This window comes from Hydractinia symbiolongicarpus, chromosome 2, assembly GCF_029227915.1.
Source record: "Hydractinia symbiolongicarpus strain clone_291-10 chromosome 2, HSymV2.1, whole genome shotgun sequence".
Lineage (NCBI taxonomy): Eukaryota > Metazoa > Cnidaria > Hydrozoa > Anthoathecata > Hydractiniidae > Hydractinia > Hydractinia symbiolongicarpus.
Genome location: NC_079876.1, coordinates 28,126,970 through 28,154,406, shown reverse-complemented (window position 1 = coordinate 28,154,406; position 27,437 = coordinate 28,126,970). Strand labels below are relative to the sequence as shown.

Sequence of the window (27,437 nt, the reverse complement as noted above, 5' to 3'; positions counted from 1 at the left end):
AGTTTGTAGCTAATACACTTCCTACTCACAGCATTCTCAAATGTGATTTTTTTATGATTTTTGTGATCCTTAAGCTAACCTTAACGTATAGGTGAACAGTTAAAAAGGGTAGAGTAGGGTGGAGTAGAGTAAGGTAACGCGCCAAATACGGCTAAACATTTTTTTCATTTTAATCGCAGAACCAATTTATATTTCCTCACCAAACGTTACGAAACATAGATCAGACAGTAAACCACAGAATTTATGTCATCATGCGTGCTACGCACACAGTGGCAGGTAGCTTACAATTTACCACAAAATTTAATTGAAGAACGTTCGCTTTTGTTATAAGTAGCATTTATTTATTATATTTTATTTTATTTTATTTAAAGGCGATACAAGGAAAAAAATACATAAAATAACTGTTACAAAAACAGTAAGCCTAAAAGACTATATGAAAATGGCAATAAAAAGTAAAGTAAAAATCAAATGAAATATCCGACATTACTAATTTGAATTGCACAGAGACGGTACCGGCAATTAATTACAAAATCAAAAGTAATTCGCACATTTCATAAACCGAGTTTTTTATTTGAATTAAAGTTGCTGACAATAACGCAGGCGATTTATGTTTTATTTCGTTTGTTTTGTTCAGGTTTTGGTTGTATGTTTGGAATATTTTTTTTCTATTTTATTCCCTGGATGTTATAATTTTTGTTCAGGTCCAGTCATCGTTTAAACAGCTTTTTTCTCGGGATATTTTGTGGAATTTTTAAAACACTGACAGTGAAATGATCGTAGCTAACGCCTCTTGGTTTTAACTATAACGAACTAGAGAAGAATTAATTTTGATGCAAGTAAGTAGTGTTACTTTGAAGGAAAATGTTCGTTGCAACAAAACAAATAAAAAATGCATAAAAAACAATGAAAAAGGAAAATGAAAGTGCTAAAATAAATATTCTTTGGATGGAAATACGTCTGTCCATAGCCAAAAATAGCACCGTACATCAATTCAGAGTTGACTGCAGATGTTTTATAATTAGTGTTGTGCCACATGCTTGCGAAGGGTCACTTATATTGAAATGTTAACATATTCGAAGAATTATTGTTTTATCATTTTGCGAAAAGTAAAGTCAACCGTGAACCACAAAGGTTTTTTTAAGCAAAACGTCCTAATTTTTGGAACCGCTGCTATAAGACAAAAATTTATAACAACTAGACGGGACCAGATGAAAACATTCAATAACTTTGCGTATTATAGTTCTTAGAGTAGAGATAAACACTGGGAAAGTATCTTACATTTCAATCCATCGCAAATATCTTTTTATGCAAAAAAATAGAATTTTGAAGAACCACGAGAGATCTAGAAAAAACAAAATATTTGTGGAAAACAGGTACCGCAAAATTTGGTCCTACTTTGGAAACAGTATATAATTATTTTTAATTATTCCAAAAAAAACACAAAAAAAACCTCAGAGAACTCAAATAGCTGAGCTTTACCAACTTCGTAAGTTTAAAAGAGATACTTGTTCTTTACAGCGTTGCATTCAACACGCTTCAAACATTGCAGTTACTTCCATAAAGAAAAAAACATTGAAATTGCTTGAACACGTGATATCACGTGCATTATCATTTGGTATTTAACTACACTGATAACAGTGCATACATGGGGTCTATGACGATAGTAGATAGCAGATTACAAATGACGTGACACACTAGCTCGCCAACTTTTTCCGCCAATTACTTTGTCGATTGCACTATCGATTCGATACTAATTTTCAACTGTGATGAGTAGACGATACTTTGTGCGGCATTCGATGACGCCAAGATCAATGTGCTCTTTCAGACATACCTTTCTAATATAACAATAAAGTACAATCGGAGTGCAAACCCGAACCAGTCACTCATCCTTGCAACAGTTTATTCGCAAAAATGGTCTAAAAGCCGAAAAATGCATGCGTGTATTTCAACTTTCACGAAATAACACATCTTTAATAAAAAGTAGTAATTTGCGCAATAAAATGTTTTCAGCCGTTTCAGGGTACTGTAGATCCGTCATTTCGTTGATTTTGTATTTATATTAAGAATTGAAGTAAAGGAAATTTCTGCGATACTACCAGAAACATAGGAATGGAAATAATTTTCAAGTTCTCTTGTTTTTCTGCTAAAGAACTCCTTGTACGATAACTAGTATTTACCTTGCATCATTAAAATTGTGGCCTATTGGTAGAGTGTTCGCTTCCAGTTCGAGATGTCTTGGGTTCAAATCCAGCTAAGTCTAGCCTAGTTAACTAAGCTTTCTTTTTCGAGTGGATAAAATGAAGTTTCTCTCAAACTAAAGCTTAGACGCAAACGAATGACTCAACGGAAACCCCGAGTTTAAATTGACCAATGAGCGCAAAGCCATTGTTTTAGCCGCTGTCTCTTTAAAAATGGCAGACTGATTTTTAGCTATATATTTGTTAGCTTAACCTTTTTGAATATTAAAAAAGTCAATGTTTAACAAATTACATTCTAGATTAAACTTCATTGCCAGTAAGAAAAGCTGTGCCACATTTAAAGCTTAAAAAGCGTAAAAATGGGAGAAAATTTTGAACATTGCAGCAAGGCACAATGAAATACTCAACCTGTTAAGTTTTAGGGTTAAATCATAGAAGTTTTGTTCCTCCAAAGTTACTGCCAAAAAGACAGTTAAACTTCCTTTTCACAGGATACACAATATCAGTGAAAAAAAACAAAAAAAAACACACACAAAAAAACAAAAAAAAAACACACAAGAAACACACACACACACAACACAGAAAAACAAATACATATAATTTGTGTATTTCGTCAAGCACAAAGTAGTACCATTTTTTTGTTCAGTTTATTATTGTATCGTTGCCTTATTGCCGCCAACTACAACTGTCTTCAAACATAGACAAAAAGCCCGATGGCTTGAAGATTTCCGCCATTAGCATAGATAATAATAGTGCCAGACTATCCTCAAAGAACAAAAACGCAATGCATATTATCTGCAACGAAAGTTTAATTAGTTGAAAACAAAAAGAAAACAATAAAGTCAACCCAGCGTAAATATCTTTCGTTCTGAGGACGAAATTGATTTAAAGTAGCCCTTTTAGAAGATTTCGTAAACATCATGTTAGAGAAATTTTAAGCCTGACTGCGTCATGATCACTGAAATATACATTTTTGACGAGCGTATCGACTTCTAACGTGTTGAGGACATTCTCATGGACATAGATGTGGTCAATAAGTGAACCGGATATATATGAGTTGGAGAGGTTACAACTTGTTTATATTCAGTGAGAAAATCAAGGAAATAGTTTCCGTCACTAAATGCATTTACATTAAAATCTCCGAGTATAACATCAACGATTTCGTTTCCCAAAAAATTTTGAATAAGGTATAATGACTCATCTCGATTAAGAGAATTTTTACGATATAGAAGTAGAAAACTAACAGCATTCTTTTGAAACGTTTTCTTTGTCATTTTAAAAAATATTGCACCTGGAATTTTCACAATATCAAACAATTCTATAGTTTCATTAGGACCAACTAAAAGACTAGGAAACCTATCTATATTGTTGTTTGGGATTAAAGTAAAGTAATCTAGTTTTGTGTCGCAGCATGAATTAATTGGTATCTGAGTTTCTGTTAGGCATAATAAATCACTTTCCATGAGAACGCGGTCGGACTTAATATCATTTTTATGTTTGTTGTAGGATCTTGTATTAAGCAAAGTTACTATTATAGAATTTTCACTAATTACGCCAGTATCTTTTAATGTCAATTTTGAGTGTTCTCGCATATAATTGTATTTCTCGGTTGCTCGTGTGTCTGATTTAATAGCTGATCTGGAAAATGTCTCCGTCATGTATAAACCCTCTAAGCTTGTGACTCGACTTAATGCAACATAGATCTGTTCTGAGTTAAAAGCTCGTTGCTTTATTAAATCAAAACAAACAACAATTTTATCAAACGTTTTTTCTTGAACCTTGTGAACAGTACAGGCCCATGACAGCATTAGTGGGTATTGCATTCGTTTCATAGTAGGTGAAGTTAGATTCTGTTTATTAAATTTGATTTCCTTTTCTATTCTGCTTATTGGAATAACATTTTCTTGCATAGCATAAGGATCTGTTCTCATAGCTTTAACTCCTGTACTTTTGGCTTCCATTCTCAAATATATTTTTGTCACTTTTCCTAATCCATCGGTTTTTATACGATGAACGGTCCCAATCTGTCCATTAATAAGTTTATCTGATATGTCGATATTGATGTCAACATGACTCTCGCGTTGAGTTTTAAAAGAAGGTTTTGAGCTAGTCCACCTGTCTCCATTTGAGTGCGTCTATGGAGTTTTTGCACCATTGACACAGGAATATTTTTTGGAATTTTGTCAATGGCCTCGATATTTATTTCATCCGATGCTATACTGTTTAGCATCTTTTTATTGTGTTCAGAAGCAGGTTGGTTTTCAGCAAAAATATAAATCGCGTCCTTGGGGTAGTTTGGGTCATTTTAAAAAATAAATTTAGATTTTAGTAAATCTTCGTATTGCGTTTCTAAGTTCCCACTCTGATATTGTTCAATAATTCAATCAAACATTGATCACCACGCTGCCTCATAACCTCTGTCAATTCAGCAATCTTAAAATATTTCCAGCAATGCGAAAGATTTAGCAATACATCTTTGTAGTCTGCATAAATTGGTCTTGCTTGAATTGGTGGAAGTTGGTAGAAATCCCCACATGCTACAACAGATATTCCTGCAAATGGCCGTTGGTGAATGTGCAACAGCAGCTTGTTTGAAACCATTGAGATTTCGTCTAATACGATAATGCTTAGCTCTGAATACTTATTTCGCAACATGCATCTCTTTTTATCACTCAACTTAGAAGTGTTTATACTAAAACTTCTATCAACTGGTATACCTAAAGCTGAATGTATTGTATTTTCCTCTACATTGATAGCAGCAACACCAGTTGGCTCTAGAATGAGAATCTTATCTTTTTCTAAGTTCCCTGCACGATAAGAAAGTACTTTATTTAGCATGTCAGAAATTGTTTTTATCAAATGTGACTTTCCACAACCTGCACTTCCTGTTAGAAAGATGTGAATTGGCTCAATTTTGTGGTGTGCGTTACATGCCAAGCCTTTTGTGTAAGTTCTAACCCAATCATTTACGACTTCAAAAACTTGCCTTTGAGCTTCGTTTAATGTTCGAATTTTTTCATGGAGTTCGTCATCAGAAATTCCAGGTTTACTAACCGATGAAATATTGTTCCCAATAACTGTGACGTTTTCGGTTTCATTTGGAACTTTGTCATTGCTATGGTAATTTATGTTACTCATCTCATCAAAAACATCGTCATTTTCTTGTTCAGCAAAGGAATCAAGATTATTTACATTCGTGTGAAAATTTATCATTGCTTCTTCAACAAATTCACCGAATGGTTCGCATATTCTTGTATTTGTATTTATAATTTCTAACACACCGTTTTCTAATAATTTCTCTGAGTAAGTACCTGAGTTTTTGCTTAGCAATTCTCCTTCCTGGCGAAAAGGATAAAACATAAAGAGCAAATGATGTGCATAACCTTCTGGATTTTTCTCTCGACTAGGCACATGGTACCTTAGAACACACTTTTCTTTTCGTAAAGACAACATTTCTTTTGAGGACATAAGAGGTAGATTTTTGGGATAAGGAGATTCCATGTGAGTATCAGCTATTATTTTTTCAAGTACTTCTGGTTGGCTGTCATTTTTATCTTCTAATTTCGGTTTTATTTTCATAGAGTAGCTTGACAAGAACTCAGCATAACACATTTGTTCCAACATAGGGTATTTCCTTTTTTTAAATTCCGGATTTGGTCTATCCATGTATCTATCCAACATATTTCGTTTAAAAATATTAGTACTGTCTGGTGGCAAACTTAAAATCTCTTCTTCGTTACGACTACCCTATATCTCTTCTCAGGAATGTTACTGTTCGCAAAAACTACAACAGGAAATGTCTTTCGTAACCATATTTCTGGCATTATAATAGCAACTGCTTCTTGAACTGACATTTCACGATCATTTTGATACGCATTTGCAATTGATTTCATTTGTAAAAATAACGAGTCGCCAGTTTCTAATGCTTGTGATGCCGCTTGTTTCATCGCTTTAGATAAATAAGCACACATGTAAGACACTGCTTTATAATAATCAAGAACAGGCTGAATGTCTATGTTGGCTTCCCATGCTATCGAGCCTTCGGTAAAATAATTATTTATAAAACAGGAATCTGGAAGCCTTCGAAAGTGAATTTGAAATCCACTATCAAGAGATATGCTCAGTGCATTTTCATACTTTTCTTTTGTAATGGCTAAACTCTGAAGAATTCCTTCAATTGTACCTGGTTGGGTATAATTAGGTTCATCTAGATGCAGAATATTGTTTAATCTTGGATTCAAATTTAAATCTATGTAAGTTTTTACTTTTTCTAGTATAGTCTTTCTTTCCTTTAGTTGTGTTTCCCTTTCTTCCTTAGAGATGTTGTCAGGCAAAGGCTCAGCGACAATTGTATGGTCTGTAAAAAATTTCCCGAAAGAGTATCGACAATTCTTGTTTTTATACTTTCGACAAAGATTTGGAATGAGAATGTGTTTGATATGTCGAAACTAGTTTGTGTAGAACTGGGTGGCTTTCTTTATTAGGAAGCTGGCATTTAACTATGTTATCCACAAAGGCAATATATTCTTCCTTATTATCGCTACGTACAATTGGTGCATTAACAACCCATAATAAAGAGTGGATGTGTAGGCTACCTCTTACCTAAAATTCAACTCTAATGGCGTAGTAGTTTACTATACCTAACGGTCCGTTGACAACTATGGTTTTAAAAAAGGTCTCACTCGGTATTGGAAATGTCTTGCTAAAAGAACTGGATTACTGTTAAGAATCTCGGTTCGTTGATAGTAATTTAGATTGTCGATTTCTTCTTCGGATATGTCATTACCTTGTAATTTAGTGATGATTTTAACCAGTTCATTCCATCTTAAATCAGCACAAGAAAAAGTCAAAAAAACTTTGGAAGTCCTAGCTGTTTTACCATAGTCAAAACTTCAAAAAGAAATCGCTTCCAATATGCAGGAGTTCCTTTCAACGTGTTCATAAAGGTGAAAGCGTCGTCACTGGCTATAAACGACTTAACTCTTTCTTTAAAATTTAAAGACATCATTCCTGCTGTAAGACCGTCCGCTTTAATTTTTTGCATAGCGATACTTATGCGACTATTCAAATTAATATGTTGTGTCACTGCATGAGCAAAAAATATGTAGTCACTATCAGAGGCAAACTTTTGTCTATAATTCAATAATCTTTGGTTGAAATACTTTGTCGGGGAAAGTGGTACTTCTCTTTTCGTGTGATATCCGAATTTACCTGTTGGAAATAGATAAGGGTGGGAAAGTTCTTCACAATGCTCATCAGAAATTATTTGTATGGGAATTTTATTCTCGCCAGGAGCAATAACAATATTTCCATCGTCAATTTTTTCATGTGGAATAGTTGGAACAAAAGACGTTTCTTGGCAAGGCAAGCAATATTCGTTTAACGGATTTTCATTCTCTTCTTCGCTATTGTCCGAGTAATCCTCATTCTTGGTTTTTACGTCACTGATTAGTACTTGGTGTTGATTCTATTGCAAAGTCAATGTTCATTTCATTTTCACTTTCTCTAGTTTTATGTTCAGATGTTAAATTAATCCATGAAGGTGGTATGTTTGTGACATTAATTTCAATGTTTGCATAAAGAGGGTTACCTAGTTTTAGATAATAAAGGACTTCTCGAATAACATTGGCCTTACAGACTCTAAGTAAACTTTAGATTTGAAATTGAGTTTCTTTTTTAACGCAACTTACACTACACCATTATTGTCCATTCCTCTTGGCAAGACATTGCTTATTTCATCAGCTTTTATTGGAACATTACAGATTTTTTTTTGGGACACTAACCCTAAGGCCTTATTGCAATTCGTTTAAATAAAATTCTTTTGGATATAACGATTTTTTCCAATCGTCGTAATGTGTTCATTGATTCTGGGAGATCAAATATTTGAAGATTATTAGATACAGCTTGGTAAGGAATTTTTCTTTCGTAAGTTTCAAATGGCATGTTGTACATATATATTCTTTGCCATCAAAACTTTGTATTCTGACACGAAAGTGCTCTTCCGAAATGGCAGTATAATCGACATGGCAAAACAATTTAATTGACCGCTTATACAAAGAACGATTACATATGACACAAATATAAAATGGTCCATTCTCAATGCATTTCTTAAATTGGTTTATTTTCTCATTAGAATCGGGCAAATTGTTAACATGCTTACGTTTGGTTGCTCTACCTTCTTGGGCTGCATGTCGTTTCTTTGCAGTTTTTGGCATTTGTTGGCCCTGCTCAGTGTCACGATATTTAGTAATGGACTCTCTTTGCCTCGCTTGGCCCTGTTCCGTTTTTTTATATTTGCTTATCGACGCTTTTAGTTTAGCTTGGCCCTGTTCTGTTTTTTGATAATTGCATATCCACTCTTTTAGCTTAGCTTGGCCATGTTCTGTTTTTCTATAAGCGTTTGTTGACTCTTTTTGCTTTACTCGGCCTTTCTCGGATTGACGGTACTTTTTGTTCTGATCTAGTTTTCTCTTTCTACGAATGGAAAGCATAATGTTGTCGGTCATCTGTTCAGTTGTCAGTATTTTAAAATATTGAGTTTCCAGACACCTTCCTTGACCAGGGAACACATATATTTCGTGTATGTAGTTTTCAAACTTGTTGTAATGAATCAAACTTTAAAAGGACTAATGTACCACATTCTGTTATTTGTCCAAAACTATTTCGGCTATGAGGATCAAATAAATAAATTTGTGGATGACCGCAAATTATAGCAAAACTAACACCGCTTATAATGCCCAGTATTCCTTGTCCTTTATCGGAATGTGATGAATTATGAAATGTACGTAAAGTAGTGCTATTATCTGTAACAATTTGAGAAATATTTTCTAAACTTTGTATTTGTAGGACCTCGTTTTCAACAGTCAAACTATTTGGGAGGTCACTTGCACTCAAGTACTGGTTTGTGTAACCTAGGCTCGTGTGCAACTTTGTTCCTTCGTATAGGATATGATCAAGATCACCTGGGTTCCAAAAAGAAACCTTTTTAATAACCGACCAAACGATCGCAAACAGGGAATTACACATACATTGTGTGCCAATAAAAGTTCCAAGCCTGACATCCCCTTGATGAAAAGATCCCTGTACCGACTTTAAAACAGAGTAAGGCCCAGGATTAGTTTCAACATCACCGGAAAGTAAAAGAACCATACGACGGCAGTTTCTATACGCAGGGTTCACAATAGCAGTGGAGACGTATGACCAAGAAAAACAACCTTTAAAAACTAGAGAAAACTCTGTCACATTATTTAAAAAACACATAGTTTGCAGCAGGTCTAATAATTTCAGTAAGTTCACCAATAAGTAACCAATAGGTTTACCAAATAATTCTGAATATCTGATAAGTCTGAATATCTGATTGTCTAAATATCTAGCTTTTATACTCTGTTGAGTTTCTACTTTTTATATATACTTTGTCGAGTGTTGGTTGTCAATGTCGAACCTAAAAGTAAGAAAAAGAGATTCATTGCGTGCATTTCTTCATAGCTAAATATTTATGCGACTATTTTTGATTTCCGCCGGCGAAGGGGAAATCATTAAAATCGGGAGATAGAGAGATAGAGACAGCCCAGAGCCTAGACGCCTAAATCTAAGCTAAAGCTTAAATCCTCGTTTTGACAGATTTCTTTCTGAGAACGAGGCTAAAATGAGTTTTAAGCCAATAAGAATCCTGACAGGGCAACAAAATGTTTTATTATGCAATGAACATTACTTTATTTTAGAGTTTATATGCTATCGAAAGTTAAAGCTCGTGCAGTGTAGCATAATGAAGATCGTCTTATAATGCGCCATCTTTGATGTTATTGACGTTTCCCTTTAATAATTACGTCATTTCCTTCTGTACAATTTCGCAAGCACGTAGACTAAAGCTACATTGAGCAGAACTAATTAATTATTTATGAATTTTAATTCAAAGAGGAATTGTTGAGATATTTTTGGTGAAAGATAATGTATTGTATGTCACGAATGGCGGAAATCTTTAAGCCGCAGGGCTTCTTGCATATTCTTAACAATCGCTGCACACACAAATTTAAATTTAGTGTAATTTTTTTTATTTCATTGGCAAGGTATGTTCAAATTCACGTCTGTCAGATTAGATAGAATACCAAGTCCTCACGGTATTCTATCTAATCTTGCAGACATAAGATGAGTTGTGGGGTGACGTAAATATTGTGATTTTTAGTTTCGCCATCCACACGCATCACATAGACAAAATATATAAACAACATAAAAAATCAAGTTAAAAAGTAGAAATTTTATTGAAACTTGCACTTAAAGCTTACCTCCAACTCCCAAATAAGTTATTCCCTCAAAAACTTCTATAAAATACTAGTTAGCCTGTTGAAATCTACGAATTCGCCGGTCCTAATTCTGGTCTTCATGTTAGGCTGTTGTGTAAGTATATATACAGGTTAACAATGACCCGTCCATACATGAAAAAAATGTTAAAAACTATATGATAATTTGCTTTCTACAAACTCTTAAGGAGATACAAGGGTTTACAACTTTTGCTGACATCAGTAAAAACCAGCCAAATGTACACAAAACTTTATCCACAAATTTGTTTACCTATTGCATCAGTGTATAGCGTGAAACTCTGACCAAGAAAATGTCTCGGATCATGCACTTATGACAAAATGAAATGTTAATGAAATATATTGGTTTTAAAATTTTGCTGACGTCAGCACAGTTCTTCTCCAAAGAACAAAAAAAAATTGTATACCCGTTGCCTTCATCGTAAAAATCTGGAAACACGGATCAAGAAAATGTATAAGATTTTTGATAACGTCATCAAAGTTTCGATTCCAAAACGGATTTAGGGACCCCAATTCGAGAATCTTACCCAATTTAATCCCAGGTTGTCCTTAAAAAATGACTGACATCACTAAATCATTTCCAAGTTATTTAACCTCAAAGCTATGATTGCATTGTAATAGCTTTATTACTTTAAATTCAAACTATTGGTGTTAAATATATACGTTATTTACGTTGCGACATTTAACTTCACGAATAACATGAGACATTTCTTGGTGACTTCAAAAATAATATTCACCTTGCCCGGCACAGACGGGCACAACTTTCGTAATATTATATAGACTAGTCAGTGGCCCGTGGATAAATCCACGGGTTCTCCTGTCCTTTATTTACCACATTTTGTGTATCTCACCACTACAGCTACCCTTTTGGGTGACAGACAGACCTATACGGGTATTATATCATATATTAGGTTTTCCTTAAAAACTTATTCGTTTACTGTTTTCTGAACAACCTACAATTTCCTGCGGACTGCAAAAAGTTTGACGCAATATTTTTCAACATTCTGTTTATATTTCCAGTACTTCACCGATCTACGACCCAAAGTGTTAAACTGTACTGACTCAAATTATTTTTCTCTAAAGTAGAAGTATAGCTAAATAAAAATGTGGTAAACAAATCTTTCAGCAAATGAATAACGAAAACAACAGAGCACGCTGCAATAACGCACTTCAAGCAGTCGCCGTATTTGTTTATAATGATCGGTATTAATTGATTGTATTTATGCTCATGTGTTTTAATTTAGTAAAGATGGTTCCAATGTTTGGTGTGACTGTTGTGTAGCACTCAGCTGCAAAAACATTAGTCTATTCTAAAAACAAGTTATTAAAGTTTTATGAAAGTCAAAGTAACATTTCAACTGACAACATCTTCTGATGATAGCATCAGTCCATAATTAAATATATTAAGCCCTAGCATACCTGTCGCCCCAGTTTATTGTTTTCTTGTTGGTCTAGAAATATTTGGTTTCCATCTGGTGTTAATTCGCGATAAGCAGGCGCACTAATTGGAGTTAATTTTTTAACACATAATGAAAACATCAAAATATCAATTTAATTTGATATCTTATAACGTTAGCCGGTGCAACGTTTACATTACGCTTGCCCTCAAAGCTGCAATAAAACTATGAGTCGAGAAATGGCAAGCGAACAATTGAACAAAAAAAAAATTGGTATATATATTGTACTTGCGTCATTTTTTCTCTACCATATTTAAATGGTTATAAATATATAATCACTCAAAAATACTAATGCTATAGCTAGCTAAGTGTGATATTTAGTTATTTTGAAGTGGGAGGTAAGCTTTAAAAAGAGAAACTAATTTGCCCTACGTTGTACTCCATTTTTGCCTCTCTTATATGCACGCACAAATTCCATAGCTAACTTTGTAAACATTGAAAACATCTAGCTATCTCATCTATATAGCTATATAGCCCTATAGCTATGCTTAAAATACTGTTAAATGGAAAAATATATACTGTATATAGGTATATAGCTAGCTACAGGTAAATTTAAGTTAGAATATTTATTACCTAAGCAAGTTCAATCACCCCAATCGAATTTTCTGTAAAGATGTATTCTGGAGGTAAATATATATTCTGGAAGGTTTTCCAGAAAGCAATGCAATATCTTTTAACAGCTAACAATATCAGCTATCAATATCTTTTATCAGCCTTTCTGGAGCTTTCTAACAATAACTAGTCCTTTCTGGAGCTTTCTAAAAATAACCAGTAGGAGAAGAGAACTGTTTTAAGACTCTCAAGAACGATATCTAAACACGAGGTTGAATATTACCGTTAGCCTGCAAAACATGCCATGCGATAAAGTTAGAGTACACAGTATCTGTACCACCAACTGTGCAGCGTCCAGGCTCTGTGCTGTCTCTAGATATATATCTATCTTCCATCTGGCAATTTTAAAGATTCCGCCCCTCGTAGCGCTGGCGGAAATCAACTAGACCAGACGTGTATGCTCAAAAATTGTTTAAGTCACTCTCCACCACAAAGTATTTTGAATAAAATTGACCAGGTGAACATACATTTTATATAATCATTGTTGTTAACAAACACTACAAGGGTATGTCTGTTCTTACTGCGAATTAATTTTCCGAGCGCATTGTCGAGGGATAAATAAATCGATAGAGAAAAGGAAAATAATGGCAAAATAAATGTATAGGTCCTGTTGGTTTTGTATGGTGGCCGAGAGCTGACACGCAATATTTCTTTACTTTATAAATAAATTTAAATCGCTTTTAAATTTTAAACATATTTTATTCTTGTTAAAATATAGTTTTAAAAACAAATTATGTTTAAAAATATACACTTTGCAAACTAAAATTGAATTAAATTTTTCGTATGGCCGAGAGCTGCCAATGTTTTGATATTTAAAGCTATAGCTTTTAGAGCGCCATGCGACAAAAGATTAATAAAATAAAATGGCGGGGAAAAGGAGAAATGAAGAAAAGCAACAATGGGAAGATTTTAACAAAAAAATGAAATTAAAACGGATTCAAAAGTTACCTAAAAAAAACGACAAAACAAAAGATAGAGGATCAGACCAATTCGGGGCAAAAATCCTTAATTCCCAAGAATTGGTAGTGCAGCCACTTGAAGGAGAGCCCGGAAAGGCGAAAAAATATGAACGCACTGGTCCTCAAGAATTCGTGCAATAAACACTTTGCATCAAGATTACCGATTGGGATGACTTGTGATGTATTGAGCAGTGATCGTGGCCATTCATGTTCCAGAATGGACCATTTACCATCATTAAAATTGATACATATTCCGTTTATAAAGCCTGAACATGACTTTTTTTCTCCTTCAGTAAGTGTCAGCGTATATTCCCGTTATAATAAAAGTGAAGCAGTGCATACATCAGGGCCATCATCCTCTTTATTAAATCCAAACTTAAAGATATCAACATGTCCAAAAAGTTTACCAGCGTCTCAAATGTTGAAACTAGGCAAACTTTTAAAAGCTGTTGAAAAGCAAACACAAATGATCCATGTTACTGATTTTAAATTAGGCGACATGGAATGGGGAAAAGGTAGCGACTTAAAGCTATTATATTGACGAAAGTCCATTTGCAAATGGCGCATTTCGTGAAGCATACAAAGCAAAACGTCATAGATTAGAGGGTGCAACAGTATTTGTTGTAAGAAAGTATTTGCAAAAAACTTTTGATGAATTAGAACTAGTTGGTGATAAAAGTCGGTCCAGATGCATTCCCTAGCACAAAATTTTGCGTCGCAGTTAAAAATGTTACTTCAGAGTAAGGAATACAAAGAAAATTGTTTGAGCTATAACAACGTTTCACATGGAACCCTAAATAATGAGGCTGTGACAATTGAGGAATTTATTGATGGAGAGTTTGTTAAGTATGTTAACAACAATGGTACTATTTGCCAAAATCGTGATGTTGAAGCTCAAACCATGGCGGAATGTTTAGTCCATTTTTCTTTTGTTAAGTCCAATGTAACATTAATTTTGGTTGATATACAGGGGTGTGGCTTTAAATTATGTGATCCAGAAATTGCAAAAACTGCAGGCTCTTTTGACGAAAGCAATAAACTATTGTTTTTTTCTGGAAATTTGTCAACCGTGGCCAAAGAAACATTTTTTGCGCAACAATCATGCAACAAGTATTGTTTATTGGCTGAATTGCCACCTCGTAACTTTTAATTGTTAGATTAAAAAGATTTTTAGTGTAGATATTTTCAATGCATTTGTTGAATTGACCATGTGACTTGAACACGTGACCTTTACACGTGCGCTCACTTTTGTATATATTTTTCTGTTTATATTTTTGAAGAGCTTAATTAGATTTTACTTCTTGTTGAACGAGGTTGTTCTCTTTGGTTGATACCCCCGAAACCTCGTATTCTTATTATACAGTCCTCTGATTATAATTGTGGATAAAACATTGGTCCACCGAGCCGGATCTATTGTTGGATATAATTATTGATCGTTGGTTTATTTAATCGACAGTTGCTGAATATTTACTCACATAGAACTTTTGAAATTATACACATAAACATTAGAACCTTTTTTGAAGTTACAACACTTACAATTTAGTTACTTTTGAAATTATATACAAACATGACTGAAGATATCAGTAAAAAGAGAAGAAGTCGTGGTGCTTATGTTGGTGTTTTTAAGAAAATTGTTAATGAAACTGTGAAACCTATTTATGAAAGGTTTGCTTTGAAAGATCATGGTGCGGTACTCTTATCCAGTTATGATTTACTGGAAGCTAAATTATTGAACGTAACAACTATTCAAAATGAAATTAATGACTTAATTGAGCCAGAGAATTTAGCTAATGAAATGATGTCACACTTGGAATTTGAGCAGTATGCTGCGAAAGAGTTAACAACATTGAAAAAGTTTCTTGACAAGCATGTGTTTGAAAATGAAGGCAATGTTTCTGTTACTTCTTCTGATTGGTCTGGAAACTCCAGCGTGAGGGATCGAATTAAACTTCCGAAACTTGAGCTGAAAAAGTTTAACGGTGATCCTTTGCAATGGAAGTCCTTTGACGAATCTTTTGAGTGTGCGATACATGAGAATGAATCTCTTTCTTCTGTCGAAAAATTGACGTATTTGACAAATCTTTTGTCGGGCTCGGCAGAACAAACAATCAGCGGTTTATCGTTATGTAACGAAAACTATGAAATTGCGCGAGATCTTTTAAAAGAACGATTTGGTGATCCACAAATCACTGTGTCAGCTCATATGAACAAACTTTTGACTCTTGAAAATGTAAAAAGGTTCGAGAGATATTAAATCTATGCGAAAACTTTACGACCTAATCGAATCTCAAGTGAGAAGTTTGAAAGCCCTGGGTTTTAAAGCAGAAAACTATGGACCTATGCTTATTCCTGTTGTTTTGTCAAAATTACCAAATGATATCAAATTAATGATAAGTAGAAAATTTGATGAAGATATTTGGGACGCTGAGGCTGTGTTAAAAATTTTAAGAAAAGAAATTATGGCACGTGAAAAACTTTCGAATATAAAATTAGACGAAGATGAGCAGCGGGAGTTCCCCAGCAGTGGAAGTTCTTTGAATGCACAAGCTGCGCGAACTGGTACCCGAAAGTTATTCTGTTCCTTTTGTTCTGGTGAGCATAAATCACATGAATGCAGAACTATAACAAAATTAGAAACCAGGAAAGAAATTGTTTTGAAAAATGGACGCTGTTTTTTATGTTTAAGAAAAGGACACATGAGTCGTGAATGCAAAGCAAGTTTTCGTTGTTTTCACTGCAAAGGAAAACATCACGTAGCCTTATGCGAAAAGAAACATAATCCAAATCCTCCTCCTAGTCGTAGTCCTAAGAAAAATGAAACCGAAAATAAAGATGCAGAAAGTGAAGATTCTTCCTCGAACGTTACACCTGCTAATATAAACATAGCTTCTGATCGAAATAATGTTTTGCTGCAAACTGCTATGGCTACAGTTACATCATGCGATGGAAATTTTTCTGCGAAATTACGCATTTTATTTGACAGCGGTTCGCAATTGTCGTACATCACACCGCAAGCGAGAAAAAAGTTGAATTTAAAAACTGTTTCAAAAAAAGAACTGAGTATTAAAGTCTTTGGAGGTGAACACTCTACGAAAAAACTTGATCTTGTCAAATTTGAAATTAAAAGCACAATATCGAATGAGAGCATTAATGTTTCTACCTTTGTGAATGATATTTGCAAACCTGTTTCCGGACAAACTATCAATTTTGCTGTTGAAAATTATGAACATTTGCAAGGCTTACGATTAGCTGATCAGAATTTTAGCGACGATCTACACGTCGACATATTAATTGGAGCCGATTATTACTGGAATTTTTTCACGAAAACTGTTTTACGAAGTTCTAGCGGAGGTCCTGTTGCCATGGGATCAAAACTTGGATTTATCTTAAGTGGTCCAGTTTCTACTGTCTCTACCACTCCTGTTACAGCAAATATGGCTTGTACTCATTCGTTATTAATTATGAAAGAAACTCAATCAGATTATGAGATTCTGAATGAAAACGTGAATAAATTTTTCAACTTGGAATGTTTAGGGATTTCCTCCGAAGAACCTAGTATTTACGACAAATTCACGGATGAAATAAAATTTAAAGATCATCATTACGAAGTGAGGCTACTAGTGAAAGGTGATAAAATGTTCATTGAGGATAACTATTCACTAGCTAAAGACCGCCTCCGATCACAGTTTAATAAATTAAAAAACAATACCGAATTATTGAAAACATACGACGATATATTTAAAGAACAATTGGACAGCGGTATCATTGAAAAGACGACAGAAAGCCCTGGTGCTGGGGAAACCCATTATCTCCCCCACAGAGCTGTTATTAAACCTAACAGAAATACAACGAAAGTACGTATAGTCTTCGATGCTAGCGCAAAGCATAAAGATAGTCGATCGCTAAATGAATGTTTATATACCGGTCCATCACTGAACACTTCATTGTTTGGAGTGTTGTTACGATTTAGAGCGTATAATATCGCAATAACTGGTGACATTGAAAAAGCCTTCCATCAAATATCGGTATCACCTGAAGATCGTAATTTACTCCGATTTATCTGGTACGACGATGTGAATAATTTTGATGATCAAAAGTTTGAAAATAACGCGCTAGCTGATTATAGATTCTGCCGAGTAGTCTTTGGAGCCACTTGTTCTCCATTTCTTCTGTCTGCAACTTTGATTTTTCATTTACACGGTTATGTTGAATGTGATCCGCAATTTGTGCAGAAGTTACTTGAATCTCTGCATGTTGATGATTTGACTGCGGGTGGCGTTAATGATTCTGATGCTTTGTGTTTTTACACGAAGTGTCAGGAGAGACTCAGTGAAGGAGGGTTTAATTTGAGAAAGTTTAACTCTTACTCCAAAATGCTTGAGAACATCGTCAATAGTACTCAGGATGAAACTGAAATCAAATTTCAACCCACTATTAAAGTTTTGGGACTTGAATGGAACAAACTCTCTGACGAAATTAATTTCAATTTTTCTGACATGCTGAAGAACATAAAATTGCCTACTACGAAGCGAAATATCATGCATTTTTTAGCTAGTATCTATGATCCACTAGGGATAATTAACCCTATTGTTGTGACAATTAAAGTATTGTTCCAAGATTTGTGTGTTGCAAAATTTGACTGGGATCAACCTTTAGAAGGTGAATTTTTACAAAGATGGAATGAAATTTGTACTAGCTTTGACACTGAAACTTTAAATATTGACAGACTTTATGCTTATCAAGATGAAAATGATCAATTTGAAAACATTGAATTACATGGATTTTCTGATGGCTCTAAAATTGCTTATGGATGTTGTGTATACATTCGATTTACTTACAAGTCTGGTAAAGTTAAAACTGCACTTTTGAGTTCAAAATCAAGAATTAAACCATTAACAAATACCACTATACCACGAATTGAACTTTTAGGCACTTTGGTGCTAGCTAGATTAATGGACGTTTTAAAAAAGGAATTATTGAATGTGTATAAAATTGACAATATTTTCTATTGGACTGATTCAACTATTGCATATTCATGGATTAAAAACGATAACAAAGATTATAAAACCTTTGTTCAAAACCGCTTAGAGGAAATTAGAAAACTGACTGCATCTGGCAAATGGTGTTTAGTACCATCGAAAGACAACCCTGCAGATATAGTATCTAGGGGTTGCTCCCCCTCTGAATTGAATTCTTTGTGGTTCAGTGGACCCACGTTTCTAACTTTACCTGAAACCCACTGGCCACACCTTAAACCTGGTGATAAGTTTATTAGTGATGACATGACAAAAGAAGAAGTTAGAAAAGAAGAAAAAGTTCAAACATCAGGGGCGTAACCAGAAAAAAAATAACCTTAGTCGAAGCATTGACCCGCAGGGTCAACATCGCACCGAAGGTGCGATATTAGGCAACTGGGGGTTTGGGGGGCGTTGTGAGCCCCCCAACGGGTCCAGGGCGGAGCCCTAGAAGCCAACGCCCTTTTACGCCCTTTAAGCACTAAAACGCCATAAAACCGACTCTCTAAGATACACGATACACGTTAAGTATTCTGAACAATTGATCAAAACGGGGGAATAAATGACAACATAAAATACATTACAATATTTATTAGCAAGGTTGTAATCAAACCAGCAATAAGACAGCATAACACCATAATAATGTTTTTTATAGATTGAAAGTTATTAATGCAATAACTAAAATCTTCATTCTTCTTTCTTCATATTCAGCACCAAAATAATGTTTTTTGCAGATTGGAGGTTATTAAAAATATAACCAAATCAAAATCTTCTTTCTTCATAACTATTAACAAAAATTTCAAAAATATAATGAAATGGAACCATGGACAAATTGAATCTAACATGAATGAATGAATAAAAACATGGCAAGGATCAGAGTTTCATACCCAAACCATGAATGAGTGAATCAATCAAATCAGATACATAAATATACATGTATATCTACCGGTCAAAATGACAGTAAAATGGAAAAAGGGGTGTTTACTTAATATTAGGCTAGAAATGGGGTATTTACTTAATATTAGGCTAGAAGTGGGGGTAAGTTGCTTATTTATTTAATTTTTTTATATATAAATACCTTACTTATAATACATCTTAATAAAGATTGAGATGGAAGTTAATCAAAAAAGTTGAAAAAAGAAAATGATTAGACAAAATCTAACCTGCGTGGTCCCTTGGCGGAAAACCTATTAATTATATCTTCTTTATTTATTTGAACACCCAAAGGAACATGGAGTAGAGCAAGACCATTAAACCTTTCTTCTGTCATTGTTGATCTGCAATAGTTTTTTAGTCTCCTCATTGCAGAAAAGGATCTTTCACACTCGCATGAAGTCATGGGAATAGTGGCTAAAATTCTAAGGGCCACCTCTATGTTGCTAAAGACTCCATCTGCACGAGGGAAAGCTTTAAGAGTAGCTTCAATGGAGTTTGGAATGGATTCAGGATTTTCTTTTTCCATATTTTGCCAAAAGGTTACCCACACCTCTAGCTCATTTGAAATAGTTAAAGGGTTGGGAAAGTCGTTAAAATAGAAATTTACAAATGTGTCAAATTGATTTTTCCATGGCAATTTAGAAGAGTGTTCTTTTTCATATGCAAGGAGATGTAAAAGTTTGGATGGTATGATCACTAGACCATGACATGCAGCCACAGAATGATCAAATCGATCGTTTAGCTCAGAAATCTCATCAAAAGTAGCTAAAATGCCTTCAAATAAATCATTAAAAACACTCATGCCAATAATACGTTCCACCCACCTAGTGTTACAAACATCAATAATATGGGCATAATTAGGATTGTTAGTAAAGTCAGCAACATTCTTTCGTAAAAGTTTCAATCTACTTTCAGAAAATTTGAAAAAATATGTTATCTGTTTGATTTGATCCATCATGTTGCGGACATAATGTACAGAGCACGAATTACAGACAACTAAATTTAGGCGATGAGAAGAACAGTGTGTGTATAAAGCTAATCTGTTTTGCTTTAAAATATGAGCCTGACAACCATTAATTTTACCAGCTACATTCCCAGCACCATCATAACATTGACCTCGACAATTCTGTATATCAAGAGAAAGTTCATTCAAGGTTTTTAAAATGACCTTTGAAAGAGACAAACCTGAGAGCCCTTCACTACAATGAACAAACCTTATGAATTCCTCTCGCAAGTTACAATGTTGGTCTACAAAACGAAGTACTACTGACATTTGTTTCTTGGTAGATGTGTCGCAAGCTTCGTCACAAATTATTAAAAAAAATTTAGCTTGTTTAACTGCAGATATTATTTTGTCTGTTATATAATCACCACAACATGAAATAATTTCATTCTGTGTTTGTGGTGATAAGTAAGTTGCATTTTTTGAACAGGCTTTTAAATGATTACCTAAAGCTATATCACCCCCTCTTACTCTATAATTTAAAAGGTCAAGAAAATTACCTACAGAATAAGGAGCATAGCCACCAACTTCAGGAAAATCTTTTAAGTTGTCTCTGTGTCCTCTCAGGGAAATGCATAGGCGGCCACAAAGAATAACTGTATCAATAATAGCTGCTAAAAAAATTCTGTTGGCTTCTACCTTTTTGGAATACATAGTAGATACCAGTTCATTAATTTTTTTGGTTGTACCTGACTGGTTAGTCCTTAAAGAAGTCAAAATAGGAGAGGTTTCCTTATGAAGAGCACTTTTTTCATGTTTTTTATAGACCGAAACACTGTCATTCCAGTAGTTCTGCCCCTTTGAAATAAGATTAGTAGCTAATGCAGATTTTAAATTTATTTTTTGATGCAATAATGTGCAAGGCAGACAAAACGCAGCATCCATGTGATTAGAATATGCTAGCCACGGAAATTGAGCAAACCAAACATATCGAAATCGCCTATTAAGTTTGTCCCTAGGAAAAGTGAATCCTTGATCAGGTTTTGTTACGTTATCAACATATGTGACTATATCATGATCACTAAGGTGTGGAGCTTGCTTGTAATAAGTGCCTACATCATATTTTCCAATACCATCAATATAACCTGGGGGGGGAAGAATTTAATAAAGGTTTTGCAAAAAAAACTTTTTCAGGTGTAATAGGTTTTAACTTAGCATTTCCTTTGACAAAAAAGTTTTTAAAGTTAAAGGTTGGCTTTCTTGAAATGGAAGAAGTCTCCTCATTAGTGCCAGAAGTACCACATTGATTAACTAATGTTGTTTGGCCTAATGAAGAGGAAAAATTTGGTGATGAGACACATACGTTTTCAGTTCTTTTTATTTTGCTCTCTGTCTTCATAAAGTATGGCAACCTAGCTTGAAAATATTGAGCAGGACGCTTTAACGTAGCTTTACTCAATTTAATGGAAACTAAAGGGACAAAATGATTGGGTTTAAATTGCCCAGAATGTTTGCCATTATTGCAAAATAAAATTGAAACAGGCTGTAAATTTTTATTTGAAGGCAGACGAGGAAAAATATTCTGATTGAAAAGCGTCTTGAATCGTAGCTGACCACAATCAGGAAATAAAGTTGAAATATTTCTTTTTAATACACTGGTAAGGGCAAGTATACAGATAAAAGATGACCATATGTTTTTACTGCACATAAGAATAGCTTCCTTCTGTACAAGATCTGCTGCCGAAAGACCTGTGTCTACAGAGGAATGGCTAACTGAAAACTTTAATGTACTTTCTACACAGGAAAACAAATCTGAAGATTGACATAAAGATACAAAAATTGGATGGTTTGAGTAGAATAGAGAATTTTCGAAAAGCTCTATGCAAGTTAAAGCTCTAAGCTCATCTATTAAATCATTCGTACCTGAAACAGCCAGAGAAGCACTGCTGTATAAACAATCACCGTCTGTCACTGACCTGAAGTTAAAATAAAGCTCTCATAAACCACAACATACAAAATAAGTTTACTTTACAATTACACCATTATTGTTAAGTGATTCCGTGTGTCGAATGACACGAACTTAATCACTGCATTGTTTAAACAATGTATTGTCAAAGGATTATAGCAATTATAAACTAACCTGAGAGCCCGAATAGAATTATCCTTCAGATGATCCTTTGGGATGAAACTTTCAGCTTCTTCGTTTCGTTTCACAGCGCCTTCATCTAATAAAACTGAGAAATCGGGATCTCTCAGTTTATTATCCAGCGTAGTTCTCAAAGAACTTGAAACTTTTTGAAGGTCGTTCAAATTTTCTGAAGCTAAATACGACTTCACGTTTGATAACACCATCATGATTTCTTCACCTTCGCAACTTCACTGACCTTGATTTCATTTTTAACTTTTTCGCGTATTTTCATATAGCCTTATAAGGAGCGAATTTTTACCCTATCTGCGAAAGTTATTAGCCAATAGGATGCGTCCAAAATGACCATAAATGGAAGACACATGACTTTACATTGGCATAAATTTCGCATGTAATCCTGCGAAAAAACTATCTGCGAAACAAAGTAGAGATTCAACACCTCAGCCTGCAAAACAAAGTGGATACTGCTAAATCCTGCAAAAACGACGTGCGAAGGCGCGAAGCTTGTGTGCGACGCCCGGGAAAAGATTTGTGCCGATGCATAATCGGTGCGCCCATCCATGTGTTGGCGGGGGCGGTGAAAAAAACGACGTTTTGGGATGAAAAAAGTAGGTCAGTCGATCGCAGAGCCTGACTGACGCTGGCTACGCCCCTGAACATTAAATAATGAACTAAAAAATATTACTGTGTCTGAAAATCTATCTATTATTTCTACTGATACTGTGTCTGAGAATGTCTGTGATAATGTTATGTCTTCTACTACTCCTGTGTCTGATGAAGTGTATGATACTGTATGTGATGTTTCTACTGCCAATGAAAATGTCTCGGATAGTGTAAACACGAATTTCCCAATTATACCGGGTATTCGTAACATAATTGATATAAAAAAATACAGTAGTTTTGATAAATTAGTACACGTCACAGCTTATGTGATGAGATTTATAAGTAATGTAAAAAAGAAGAAAGAAGATAGAAAAAATTTTAATTATAAGAGGCTATCAGCCGAAGAAATTGGTCATGCAAGATTGGTAATCATCAAAGATGCTCAAGAAGATGTGAAAAGACACAAGAAATTTAAACATTGGGAAAAGAACCTGGATTTATTTGAAGACACAGATTTTTTGCTGAGGTGCAGGGGTCGGTTAGGAAATGCTCCTGTACCATATAACTCCAGGTATCCTATTCTGTTAGTACCAGACTCTTATCTAACAAAATTAATCATTCGACATGTGCATGAATCTGTGAAGCATTATGGCACAAAAATAACACTCACAGAACTTAGAAGAGAATTTTGGATTCCATCTGGTAGAAATGTTGTTAGAAATTTTATTCGTACATGTCAAAAGTGCCGAAGGTACGAGAACAAACCATATCCGTACCCAGATCCTCCATCATTACCGAAGAGTAGATTACAAGATAACATGTCATTTGAAGTAGTTGGCTTCTACTATGCTGGTCCTTTATTTGTAAAAAATGTTTTTAACGAAGAACCAGATATGTATAAAGCTTGGATAGTTCTTATAACGTGTGCGAGTACTAGAGCTATTCATTTAGACTTAGCTTCGAATTCTTCTGGACCTGAATGTATAGAAGTTCTGAAACGATTTATTGCTCGAAAAGGAGCACCGAACTTCATTTTATCTGACAATGGTAAATGTTTTATTAGCGAAGACGTACAAAACTTTGCTGCTAGTAAAAATATTAATTGGAAATTTAATATTGAGTCTGCCCCTTGGCAAGGCGGATTCTTCGAACGTTTGGTCAAATCAGTCAAAAGACCACTGAAGAAAGTTCTGGGCAATAGTCGCCTGAAGTATAACGAACTTTTAACGATACTAACTGAAATTGAATTTATACTAAATAACAGACCATTAACGTACATATATGAAGAACTTAATGAAGAACCATTAACACCTAATCATCTTATGTATGGAAGAAAATTAAACACGAAAGCAGATGAGAACAACTTAATACCTGAAGATCTCTCGGCTGATATGAGTGTCAAACGGAAAGAAAACGTAAACCGATTACTGACACACTTTTGGAATAGATGGCGTGACGAATACGTCACAGAATTACGAGAATTCCACAAATTGAAGAATAGTCGTTTCAATAAATGTTTAATTCCAAACGTTGACGACGTAGTTGTTGTTGCTGATGATAGAATGCCACGATCACAATGGCGAATTGGTCGAATAAAAGAAACGTTGAAGGGAAAAGAAGGAAAAATACGTGCAGCGATAGTACAATGCAAAACTGATCAAGACAGACGATCAAATTTACGGCGACCGATCAATAAATTGATACCGTTTGAACAGTGTATTATTCCAAACGATGAATCAACAGAACCAGCAATACAATTTATTGATGAACAATCAGTTACACAAAACGATCAGTTAGCTGAATCAAAGATAACATTTGTTGATGAAAAGGATCTTGAGATTGTAAACATTTGAGATGACAAGTTTTGACCTCCGTCAACTGGGGGAATGTTGAATTGACCATGTGACTTGAACACGTGACCTTTACACGTGCGCTCACTTTTGTATATATTTTTCTGTTTATATTTTTGAAGAGCTTAATTAGATTTTACTTCTTGTTGAACGAGGTTGTTCTCTTTGGTTGATACCCCCGAAACCTCGTATTCTTATTATACAGTCCTCTGATTATAATTGTGGATAAAACAGCATTTTTAGTTAATTTTGTAGTTTTAACAAAAACAATTTAACACATACTAAGTATAATAATACCACATTTTTACATATTCTTTAACATCAAAAGGGTGCTTTACAATAGCCTCAGATTTCCTTACTAAGCTGTCAGATATGTAGTTGTGTTCATTTTGAAGGACTCCAGACAAACCTGCAACGTCTTCTAGCCCCTCTTGTGACAACTGAAAACCTAAAATTTGGTTTTTGATATTTTAAACACAGAAAGATATTTAAAATATTTAAAACATGTAATTTATTTTATATATTTTTGTACATACCACAGTTGGTCAAACCATATCTCTCTGGAAAGGCAAAAATATGATCCGGTACGCCATCAGGCAATAATTGATCTTTTTGTTTGCGAATGCGGTGCGAATTCTAGACAGTGTCTTTGAATTCATCCAACAGCTGTTGCTGCAATAAGGGTATCAGGATATATTTCAAGGGATTTCTAGAAAAAAGTATCTTGACTTTAACATTTTAAACTTTTTTTATTGTTAGTATTTATTTGAGAAAAAAAGATTTTATTTATATATTTTGCATATTCTTTATTGTTGCATTGTGTTAGTATTTATTGTAGAGCTTAAAGATTTTTAACTGGTTGTTTTTCCTTTCTCATACTTATATCTTTACCTATCATGTTTGCTATTAGGGTCATAATGATTATTCTCTTTTAACCAAAACAAGCCGTCCTTGAAGTACTTCTCTAAGCGTTCATGTAATTCTCGCCACCATCGCCACCTCGATCTATTAGAAACAGGCACAGATTTTTTAGAAGTTTATTACAAATTAAGCCAAGACGATAGAAGTATAGTTCTTACTTGGTTAGATGTAGAAGGTCCATATATACCACTGTCTATTGAGTCGTCTAAGTCGTCATGGTTACGTCGTAAATAAGCCTGCTTTGTGGCCATAACTCCTGTCTCGGTGCCTTTGTCAATTCTCAACTAAGCGGGTACAGTTCTGCATTCATATAAGTGTTCAAGGTACCACCTACCAATAAGCTCAGGTTTTGAATTGGTGTCCCATATGCACAACCATAAAAGTTTTCTGCTAGCTGTATCCATACAGCCATAAATAGCTAAGGGAAATGTCCAATTTTGGTATCCCGTAAGCATGTCATGGCCATCCAACGATAATACCCAGTTCGGTCCATTGCTGATAAAGTTATTTCGTTTTCTTTCCTTCTTGGTACCTGGCCGTCTTTCGTTAAGCATTTCTGGGTCCATTTCGTACATAATGTTGTGTATTGCATCCCTTGGTATCTTCATTGCGTATTTCTGACGTATTTTTTGCCGTAACGCCCTGTACCCTAATGATCTACCAGGACCATCTAATTCCTTTTTTACCACGCTTCTGACATCTTCCACAGTTGTATTTACCATGTCAATATAATATATCTCAAATTTTCGTAACCTTCTGTCTAAAGTACGGATGCTCCATGTATACTGTGGATAGTCACGATACATAAAGTCCAAAATTTCTTTCCTTTGAATGCCTTAATTTTCTAAATCTCTGCGCAAACTATCGTTAAGTTCCCATGTGCTACAACCCGCCATTTTGAAACTGCAATTTGAATATGACTTAAGGACATGCGCTTAAACACCAAAACATTCGCAGCTCTCGGCCATAGCGAAACTTTAAGTTTAATTTATTTCAAAAACAAATTCGATATTAATTAGCGTTGGCAGCCCTCGGCCGGGGATAGAATTGAATTTCAGATCAAATTTCTTTTGAATTTTAAACTCAGTTTAATTAACAAGTTGTTATTTTAAACTTAACTTTAAAATAAACTTATTGTGAATATTAAAGTTATTTTTAATGGTGGCACCCTCGGCCACCGTAGTTTTGCCATGTTCCATTCGATAAGCGACAAAGCTGGCACAATTTATTTTCTGATAAATTAAATATTCAGTGTATGATTGAAGAAATCATTGGTTTTAACATTTGGAATGCATCAGGAACCAGCGATCAATCGTTATGTAGGACTTGCTTTAACAACGTTGTAAAGATGCACAAAATACAGCCCATGATAAAGAAATGGAGGACCTGTCTGCAGTTTCTTGCAGCTCCAAACAGGCCGAAAAAAAACAGAATGCAGAGAAAAAAGAATTTTGTCCCCTTCTGTTCGAAGAACACATGAAC

The 27,437-nt window shown here is 34.5% G+C and overlaps 3 protein-coding genes and 1 pseudogene across 3 annotated transcripts; 3 read left to right on the top strand and 1 right to left on the bottom strand.

The window, feature by feature from the left end:
* Positions 1–15,108: 15,108 nt before the first annotated feature.
* LOC130630071 (uncharacterized) lies at positions 15,109–15,795 on the top strand. The gene has a single exon (XM_057443469.1). It carries the CDS (start codon positions 15,109–15,111, stop codon positions 15,793–15,795), a length of 687 nt encoding a protein of 228 aa, XP_057299452.1.
* Positions 15,796–15,799: 4 nt separating this feature from the next.
* LOC130630070 (uncharacterized) lies at positions 15,800–18,877 on the top strand. Its single transcript, XM_057443468.1, has one exon. The coding sequence runs from the start codon at positions 15,800–15,802 to the stop codon at positions 18,875–18,877; it is 3,078 nt and encodes a 1,025-aa protein (XP_057299451.1).
* Positions 18,878–23,330: 4,453 nt separating this feature from the next.
* Positions 23,331–25,037, top strand: LOC130630069 (uncharacterized). The gene has a single exon (XM_057443467.1). It carries the CDS (start codon positions 23,331–23,333, stop codon positions 25,035–25,037), a length of 1,707 nt encoding a protein of 568 aa, XP_057299450.1.
* Positions 25,038–25,320: 283 nt separating this feature from the next.
* LOC130630068 (uncharacterized) lies at positions 25,321–27,154 on the bottom strand (annotated as a pseudogene).
* Positions 27,155–27,437: the final 283 nt, after the last annotated feature.